The sequence below is a fragment of the Syngnathus leptorhynchus genome, chromosome 1 (genome assembly GCF_054491065.1).
Source record: "Syngnathus leptorhynchus isolate UIUO chromosome 1, UIUO_Slep, whole genome shotgun sequence".
Lineage (NCBI taxonomy): Eukaryota > Metazoa > Chordata > Actinopteri > Syngnathiformes > Syngnathidae > Syngnathus > Syngnathus leptorhynchus.
The window spans coordinates 17367752-17377843 of NC_141195.1; the positions used below are offsets into that span (position 1 = coordinate 17367752).

At 42.3% G+C, this 10092-nt stretch overlaps 1 protein-coding gene and 1 non-coding gene across 2 annotated transcripts; one reads left to right on the plus strand and one right to left on the minus strand.

The window, feature by feature from the left end:
• Positions 1-3455: 3455 nt before the first annotated feature.
• tspan31 (tetraspanin 31) lies at positions 3456-9141 on the minus strand. Its single transcript, XM_085908682.1, has 6 exons — positions 8908-9141; positions 7267-7434; positions 7108-7188; positions 6718-6858; positions 6356-6466; positions 3456-5955 (listed from the first exon to the last, which is right to left on the minus strand). The coding sequence occupies exons 1-6, from the start codon at positions 9103-9105 to the stop codon at positions 5881-5883; spliced, it is 774 nt and encodes a 257-aa protein (XP_085764808.1). The 5' UTR covers positions 9106-9141; the 3' UTR covers positions 3456-5880.
• A 735-nt stretch (positions 9142-9876) lies between these two features.
• LOC147062346 (small nucleolar RNA U3) lies at positions 9877-10091 on the plus strand. Its single transcript, XR_015068164.1, has one exon. It is a non-coding gene; the product is annotated as a small nucleolar RNA U3 (small nucleolar RNA).
• Position 10092: the final 1 nt, after the last annotated feature.

The window sequence follows — 10092 nt, forward strand, 5'->3', positions numbered from 1 at the left end:
TCCCACAGCAACAATGACACGCCAGCAGCAGTAGCTTCGATTAGTGGAGCGCGTCGATGCTCCTGATCAGGATGCTGCTCGCTCGTTTCCCCTCCTCCAAATGGTCGCTCTCCCATGAAGCTACTTCCGGAATAAGTCTGCTGACATCCTGTCCACACACAAAGACTTTATTTTTATTTATTTCAATTTCTATCGAGAAGGTGGGTGAAGCCCTGCGAGAGGCGGTCGGCGTATTGACTAGGCGCTGTCCGGGGTGCTGATGCCCTCCCTCCCTCCCTCCCCCTCTTTGCTGACGTGCATGCGCTTGATGCCAAAGCGGGGTCTGCCCTCCCATCCTTGCTCTTTCCTGTGGGTCACAGCCAGCTAGTTTCGGGCCACCTCCAATTGAACAACACAGAACAAACGGCTTGCTTTGCAAGGTAAAACCGATCAATGACCATTTCAATCGATGTGAGCAACAGAAAGGTCAATTCATTAGCCAGTACCGCAATGATCATGTGAACTCTGAATTTACAATGTATATATATTTTACAACCTGTCCAAATCTAAATTGCGTTCATGTTCCAGCTCACCTCCGAGGAATTGACCTGGTGAAATATCCTCATTCCAGCTGACACTTGACACGCCCACACAATCATTGCTCTACAGATCGGTGGCTGTGCTTTGAGAGATCATGAGATGTGCTGTGCTAAATTATCCAATTAAAAATATAAATTGCAAGCCTTAATCTCACAAGAAGTTGGTTCTCTGGTGACTCATAGACCCCCCCCCCCCCCCCCCCAAAAGAAAAGAAATCATGCATTCAATGCATTCTCTATCTGAGCCTTCTATTTCAAAATGTATGCCTTGGTTCAATAAAGGTTGGGCCATATTGTGCACATGATTCGATTATGACCTTTACATCGATAGAAGTAATCAAGCGACATGGTTTTCTTTCATGAACAATCATTTCTATTTCGATCACACGATTAGTATTCTGCCTCCCAGTGGACGGGAGTTTGAATCTCACATCTCGTTAGGAGTTGGCATTTTAGGTCGATTGAAAAGAGTTTAAATTGCTGACATGTTGGCAATCTTCCCCGCTTCAGTTTGAAGGCGGCAGCAGTAAGAGGAGTGAAAGTGTCTTGGTCTCATTTGTCAAGATGGCGAGACAAGTTAATTAGAAAAACATCAGAGGCGCGAGTGCAAAGGTCACTCTCATCTGCTGTTTACAAAGAAGACGCCGCCGTCGGCGCCTCTTCAACACTCAGCATTCTGCTCCATGGCAACGTTTGGCACAAAATGCCCTGACACATTGATCGCCATGGATTTTTCACACTCTGCTTGTTGCAAATATGAATGTAGCCTTTCAATGCGACATGTATTCTTCCTATGTAACACAGTTAGCAAATTAGCATGGGCAGCCACAATGAAGACAAACAAACATTAATATTAAACCCTTCCAAATTATGAAGGCTCATGCAATATTTAGTTCCCCCAAAAGCCATTTCACATTTGCAATGTATAACATTGTTTAAATCAATGAAATCATGCAGATTTGATTAAAAAATATATTTAATTACTGGTTCAAAATTATTATGCAGGAATATTAAATAAACAAGGAAAGGTATTGGGTGAGTTAGCTTGCATGCAGCTTTTCCTTCTTCTAGGGAGCTATAGTTTCCGAGACCGTTCATTATATCTGATTGAATTATTTTGTCTGATTTTGAAGCAGATTGGGTTGTTACAAAAATCAGACATGCAGCTTTGATACAAACCACGAGTCATTTTATAATCGGGGCTATAACAAAGACACCGTCGCAATGTGTCACTCTACGAATTGATGTCTATGCCGGCGGCTGCCTGCTTCAATCATGAGTGTTTTGTTTCCTGTTTCAATTCTAAATGTTTGCGCGGATTGTTGCGTTTTTGCCGTTTCAAGCGCTAGCCTAGAGAAAAAAGCCCGGGGATCGACACTCATTTATTTGCTTACAACAAATCACCGGAGAAGACTTGTAGGGTTCCGTGAAAAGATTCAAAACAACATCAGGTATGATGACTTCATGTAATAAACGTTGGCTCTTCAGCATAGTGCAAATGATTTATTTCATGACACTCTTGTAAAAGAGGTGACATGATGTACTTCATTACCGCCGTAAGCCACATTTCCCCGATGACCTGCACCGCTCCCCCCCCCCCCCCCCCCCACACACACACTCACGTCGGCCTTCTCTCCGACAAGCAAGTAAGCAGCATTCCTGCCCTGTTTCATTATTGATAGGCCTTATTGACCTGTTTGTCTTTCCTCACTGAAGAGAATGATTTGCCTTCTAGTTTGTCTTCACTGAGCTGTGAAAACAAACTGGATTCTCATCCAGAGGAGGAAATAAAAGCACACCAGTTGTGCAGACTGGCTGGAATAGGGAATGCTAATCCATGTCGACCAGGGGTGTGGAAAGATAACTGAGAATGTTGATGTTTTTTTTTGCGGTGGTTACGGCCGACGGTGACCATCCAGTATGCATTTAAGAAATTATTGATCGAGAACCTCCTTCCATCCTTTCAATGTCTGCTCAAACACTACACTTGTAGAGAGAGCTTTTAGCAACCACTGCGACCGAATAGCCTTCACTTCATCTGCCAGTCCCACTTTTGCATTTGATCATGACTAGTTTGGAAAAATTGCAGCAGGTTTCCACACAGGTCGGATTTGGACGACACCCTTGCAGATGCATCGTTGTTGTGTTTGGAGATCATCTTCTAAAGCTTTCAGAAGACAGATGGCCATCTCTCTCTCTCTCTCTCTCTCTCTCTATGCAATCCTCCACAGCTAATGCCAGCTAAAGGACCCGTTAGGCATATGGGCCCGCATCGCAAGGCGGAGCCTGGCATCGGATCCACGAGACACACGCCGGAAATGCTCTCAATAGCTTCCAGGGGCGTTCTTACGTGTCAGGAAAATGAACCTAGTGGTCAGGGGCGTTGGTCCAGTATATATACACGTATACACACAGACACACACAGCGTATTTTGGGCACCATAAGGCAGACTTAAAGGCTTTAATTTTTTTTTTTTTTCAACCAGGGGTACTTTGTTAAAAAAATATAGGGGTCACTACTGAACCATTTTTAAGAAACTGCACAATAACCTAAGATAGAAATGTTTTTTCTTAGTCGGGTAAGTTTCATGAGTTTTTGCCCATGTTTAGACCCCATAAAAAAATGTCCTTTGCAAATGGTGCATCGCCATGGCAACAAAATAAAAAGCTTTCAATGACTTTATCTTAAACATGTTCAGATGAAACATCTGAAACTGTAAATTCACATAGCTCACTTCATGTAGCATGAAAAAAATGTAGCTAATGCAGGTCTGTGCTTCTCAGTACTGCTTTTCCATAATATTGTTTCCATTGTAATTTGCAAAATTCTCTATTGCCATTAAAACACACATACAGTAAAGGAACAAAGACTCCAAAGTATGGTCTAATTTGAGATTTTATTACTTGTAAAATTAGGTGCCCCAAATGAAGGGAAAAATACAATTCAACCACAAGTGCACACAAATTAAGGGTGTGGTGTAAATATTGAGCAGAATATCTGGCAAAGCATCTGTACACAGCAGGGGGGAAACCTCTCGCCAGCAGCAGCAACAGTAGCAGCAAAACGTGCACTCGCTGTCACTGACAAGTTCAAGTAAGACTTGGATCTAAAGTCGGCGCTCATCTATAAGCTCGTCAACGAACGCCATTGCTGTAAATAAGCACACCCATCAAAGATCATTTAAAATAGACCAACATTATTCCACACATTTGTACAAAGCATTCATTTAATAACACTGATAAATGTAAAAGACTCCTGGCAATTATTAACAAAGGAACTGACGAAAGAGGACAGCAACTGAGGCCATTTCACACTTCACAAGAAAAAAAAAAAAAAAAAAATCCTCGACCAAGTGATCGAGCATCATTTTCTGTTGCCCTATATATACTGTTTGCACTACACAGTCTACGTTGCAGGGCTGACTGATATGGATTATTTCTGAGCCCGATGTAGATCCCAATATTTGGCAGAAAAGAAGGGCCAAAAAAAAAAAAAAGACTGAATGCCAGATTAATAAAAGCAAATGTATATAATGGATCATGAAATAAATATTTGGTCCCATAACTCATTGACAAGGAGAGACAATTATGTTTAATTTTTGTTTTCAACGGAGAATGGGTCTGATGCAAGTCCACACTCATTTCAAACAACTTAACTGACACACAACTACCAGTGATATGCAAACACTGAGACCTAACCACTGGCTGGTTAGATTTGGGTTGAAATGGGCTGGAAACCTACTGCCAAGCCATACGAAGCAAAATCATAGTGCAACACAAGGGATGAGAAGCTAAAGGAGAAACTACACACTTCATCACTATTATGTACAACATCAAGTCTGCAGTCCATTGGCAATCCAACTTGGGACAGCTGGCTCAGTTACAGTTCATAAATATTTCAATGTGATTGACTACCTTACCCTTGGTCAAAACGATAGTTTAATAGCGACATGACAAGATTAAAAAAAAAAAAAAAAAAATCCTATCTCTCTTTGGATTGGCCACTTGAACTTAGATCCTGAATTGCTTTGTAGTGCATTATTGAGTAAGTAATGAGTGACTAATTTCCAACTCTAACTGAATTTGCAATATTTCTTCATTCCTTACTCCCTAACCACGAGAAGCACCAATAGGACAAGATTAAGCAAAATTGTCAGGAAGAGCCAGTTTGATTTGAATACAATGCAACAAAAATTGTAATATTCAAATGATGGGTTCAGTAGAAATTGAGTTTGTGTTGGAGAAAATTAGCTTTTTGAAAATCTGTTCAAAGGGCTTCTAAAAGAGCAGATTTTTATTATTTTTCAACATTCCTTCTCATCTGCTACAAATGTTACACGTGACTTTAGTAACTATTTAGGGTTGGAACTGATGATCATTAATAATCAATTTTGAATTAATGAATGAGTTAAAAAAAAAAAAATCAACCCCCTCAATTAAAACAGGACATTTGGAATTCCATAACATCTTCCAGAAAATGGGTAAAATGATCATAGCTATCAAAGCTGATATTTGCACTTTTTTTTTTTTTTTTGCTTAAGCAGAAAATGGCTGCTTTCACAAAGCATGCCTGAAATGTTAAGAGCCAAAAATTGAAAATAGCTGGCCAACTTGAACGATTAATCCTCATCAAAACAGTTGACGATAATTTTGATAACCGATTAATCGTTGCACCTCTGACGCAAATTGAAGATTATTAGTGAGAAGAGCAGTGTGGACACTTGAGAAGTACATGGATATGGAGGAATTTAGAGGCGTTAAAAGTGTCCGTTCCATGTTTTTTTGTTGTTGTTGTTGTTGAGATGATTCCACAAAGATGGTGGCCACTTGGTCACGTTGCTAATTTCATTTTTTTGTGACACAATTTAGACAAAAGCAACCTTTGCTCCACACATCCAGTCTTTTCCCTATAACAGTCTCATCAGACAGACCAGACCAGCACGTGTGCTGTAGATGAAAAACACATCCAGGGATAATTTGTGAGACGCCTCTCACTTGAAGGGTTGGGTGGGTGGCGGCTTGTCTGTGTGGCGTGCGATGGGTGAGTCGAGTCCGTCGGGATCTCAAATCAAGGCTGCATCGCGATACGAGCGAGTGGGGCTCACCGGTATTACGAATCATCCCGTCATGCGCGAGTCCTCGATCGGTTAAGCGTGAGCTCAGATAGGTTCTCAGGTTTTCAGGTGAAGAAGACGTGTTCTCATGTCGATTGGGCGCCGGGCATGTCTGTTCTGCGTCGAGCGTCGTGTACCGGTGGAGTCAGAAAGGGTGCGGAGCCGTAATGTTTACACTCGCGGGGCAGACTATAGGAAAGCACTTGGGTTCGCTCGCGGGTCCTTCTGGTTCCTGTAGCGCACTGCCAGCCAAACTCCCAAAATCTGGAGGAGGACATTCATGAAAATCAGCCGAGATCAACATTGTGCTGCCAAAGATGAACTCTTGGGAGTTTCTGGAGACAAATCCTTAAAGGGACGCTGCTAGCTATACACGTATAGGGCTAGCTAGGGAAAAAGTGTCCAATGCTGAAAAACCAACCTCTGTATTGGTTTAATTCACTTTTACGGTGAAAGAGGCACCTCCAATTTAGCCGCTAATCACAGAAGTGAAGTCACAAGTTGCTGATCTCCTCAGACAATGCTCATTCAACAACAAAAAGGAGATGGCATGCATCGACCCTAATCTAATACAAACGGAAAATCAAATAAAATTTTCAAAATAAGACAAATTTGTTTTTGGCGTGCTCTGATGATGCTCATGCGCACACGGTCAATCTCTCACCTCGGTGAAGCTGAAGAAAAGCCCGACGCCTCCGAGGATCTTGAGAGCCTCGCTGGCATGGTGCAGCATCATATCCCCGCAGGTGTAGCATAAAGTCGTATTCTTGCATAACTGCAGTCCAAGACACAAAAATAGCAGATAAGGCCTTTTGGTCTGCGGCGCTGCGAATCCGCAAGCTGTCAGCTGAGCTCAAATGTGGCCTACTTACACGGCTCGAGCTATTGGGACGAACTGTGTAGCTAAAAGCGAGGGAAGTTGTGGATACTCTTGAGTGGCTCACACGGCTATTTATCAACCAATATTATCATGCTCAAGCTGTGCCTGCAGTTTCGCCAAAGGTGACATTTCATTTGCAGACTTACGGCGGAACAGTTCTGCCAATCCTTCTCAAACTGTTCTCGTTTGCTGGTGACATTGAGAAGTCCGCAGCAGTTGAGCTGACTCTCTAAGTCGGTCTTGGTGTTATTTTCCAACATTCCCCATGCTGAGTTCAGGAGTCCTTCCTGGAAAAGCACATCAGGGATTCTCAGCCTCATATGTACATTGAATGGGAAACAATTTGAATAGGGTTGGCCATTGTTCAAATTTGGACGATTCTGGTTTTTCAATTTGATTCTGCTTTCTTACGACTCTCCATTCAGATTCTTTGGGGGAAAAAAAGTAGGGACCTAACCAGCTTTTTTTGTTTTTGAACTTCATTACAAGTTAGTCAAAGGAATATTCTTGACAAGTATATTGACAAGCGAACTCACCTGCTGGCTGCGGTTCATTGCCAGGCAGGAGCAGGACACTCCGAATTGGAAGAGGAAGACGATGAAGAGAATGACCATGTACTGGGAAGCCAGACGTTAAAGAAAGCGTGCGAGGCTACTGTGAATTTGCTGCGACCGACCGACGCGTGTAAAGGATACGAAGAAAAGCATGACTTGGTGGTGGTGCATGGCTCCGATGAGGCCCACGATGGCGATGAGCAGAAGAAAGACGCCCACGGCGATCACACCGCCGATGATATGGATGCTGGAGACCAGGCCGAAACCCTTCCCCCACGCCGCCACGCCAATCAGCAGCAGGCCGACCAGCTGGGCATCACATAAGGAGCAACTTACAAACAGCTCGACTGGGCCGCTCATCCATTAGATCAATTCATTTCAGTTGATTAGCCAATATTCCAATGTAAATATGTTAGCGTACCAAAACACACAGTCATCTGGGCGTGATACTACTTTTCAGACACGACAGTTTCAGAAATGACAACAGTAATTAGCCACAAAATGCTTCCTTTCTATATGATTGTTTACCCGGAGGTTTCTTAATGAAATAATTTTGCTGCATTCTGTTCCACACTTCAAACAATTTGCTAAAAAAAACATGAGATGCGCTGAGCCTCATGTCGTTAGCTTCGACTACCTCGATCAGCACCCGATTCATAAGCGGTACCGGCAGGGCCTCGGGATTGTTCAACAAAGGCAGTGAAGCAAAGTGACACTTTTTTTTTTTTCGCTAGAAGATTCCATCCAATGATACACAGATAACAATGTGTGCTGAAAATGACTTCATTCATTGTAGATGTTTAGGGACAACTTTACCAACATCAAGAAACTTTGTGGCACCGTATTGTTACCTTCATGAAAAATTCGCTCGGGATTCAGTTGGTAACCTGTCACGCTCAAGTGTCATTAATGGTGAATACATTTTTTTTTAGCTATTTCAGGTTCGGCAAAATGTCTTCACGGGGTCAACAGTACTTTTTCCTGAACCACCACTATTACATAAGTAAAAATATAAAGACATTGTACTTGTGCATTGTTGGAATGTCAGTGTCACGGAGTAAAAAAATTGCGCAATAAAATCTGAATTGGAAACATTGTAGTTCCTGCAAGTATTTGAGTTATACCGTGACAATGTGGCAGAAAATATTAGTCTAGAACCCTGATTGGTGCTCTCTGTATGGTGAGCCAAAGACAATTTCCACCTCGGTGGTCATTTCAATCCGATGATGTGGTGGGCCAAGATCTGTTCCCCGGGCCTTGAGTAATATTCTATAAAACCTAGCTTAGGTAGTTTAAACGTATTGAGCATAGCACGCAAAGCAGTAATGGCGCTGCTAATAATGAAGATGCTACCAAGAATATTGGGGGAAATGTTTATCATGTATGGGGTGTGTCTGTTGTTCTGTCAAATGGACAAAGAAGACAGAACTTGCGGGGTGAGTTGGGTTTTCCATTTGTCTCGATGATACTCAACCGGCCTAAAGCTCACCTCGGAATAGGAGCTAGCAGGCTAACTGATACACGACTAACTACATTGAGGATTTGCTATAAACATATCTACTTGGAGATTATAACTGCTAAAGATACGCACGTACCCGCGTAGGCCTGAAAACCGGAGGCGTGTTGAAATAAAAGAAAAAGTCAAAATATTTCTTCTGCGTTGCGGCTAAACTGCTAGCAGGGTTAGGCTGTGCTATGCTAGATGCTAAGGCATCGCTATGCTACACGCTAAGGTAGCTAGCAATGAGAAAGTTAGCGCCGTGATTGATTTGCAACACTCACCATGTAGACAACGTTCAAGGAGCACAGGGCGTTTTTGGAACACGTGAAGCCACCGCAGACCATCGCGACTCTCTCGGCTCGGCCGGGCGACCGACTGTAGGCCAAATAGAAGAAGCAATCGTTGGTGTCTGGCAAACGATGGCTATTTTGTTTACGGCTGCTCTTCAGACACCAGCAAAGAGGGCGTACGGAGAACATGACGTAGTCATCACGCGTGACGTCAACATGTGACCATTGAAAATGTCGTCTTCCTGTTCAGGAACGCTTACGTTTAGTGTTTTTTGCCCCGTTTTTTTTTTTTTAAGATGATCTAATCAGAAACTTCAACTTGGTCGATTTTAAAGGCCCAAATCATAGATTTCTCAATTGACACCCATTCAAAGTTGTTATCCACAGAAATACTCTACCCATAGTGCACAGCGTGATCTGCATACCCGCAGCCCAGCTTGTGTTTTTGTATTTGTCAGTGTACTTGTGATATTTTATTGATCACCTGATATTTTATGTTGGTGAATCTGATCAGTATTTCATCTACACTAGCTGACTGTAGGCAAAGTGCAGAAAACACATGATGTATATTCCTCATAAGTACAAAGAGTTGAATATTAATATTAACGTTAAACATCTTGTTGCTGATGTAAAGTCATGCCACGGAGAACATGTATTGTGCATTACAATTTTTCATAATGGTGGCTGAAGCACGATGAAGAATGGTTGTTAATGTAAGGGTCTTATTTGACAAATTGTTGACACCTCCTCAGAAATGTTTGATGTCCTTATGGTATATATCACAGAACAGAATCACTTGGTTTGGTCGACCGACGACATAAACAAATGAAACAAATGCCAATACCTTAATTTTGTTTATCAAGCATGAAGAGGTTGTTTTTCATTGTGAGCAAAAACACGTCCTCTGAGTGACAATGGCACTCTCACAGTTGACTTCCCATCTTTGCTGTTAGTTGAGTTAAGACAATACTCTCAGGGATCATTTCTATAGTCCTTGACTTGAGAAATGTGTTTCTAAAGTGATCTGTCTTGCCAACTACGATGATGAGTAAGGATATTCCTTCTTGAGCATGAAGCTGGCTGAAGACACTGGCTGTGTCCAATATTTTCTGCCATTGATGACTGTTCACTGCTTGTTATCAGAGCATTGAAGGAAAGAATATGATCTGAGTAGTT

Coding starts and splice junctions, on each gene's coding strand:
- tspan31 (XM_085908682.1), bottom strand. CDS start 9,105: ATGTTCTCCGTACGCCCTCTTTGCTGGTGTCTGAAGAGCAGCCGTAAA. Junction 6,859..7,107: donor CAATGAACCGCAGCCAGCAG/GTGAGTTCGCTT, acceptor GTGCTTTTCCAG/GAAGGACTCCTGAACTCAGC. Junction 6,467..6,717: donor ATTGGCAGAACTGTTCCGCC/GTAAGTCTGCAA, acceptor CTTGGACTGCAG/TTATGCAAGAATACGACTTT.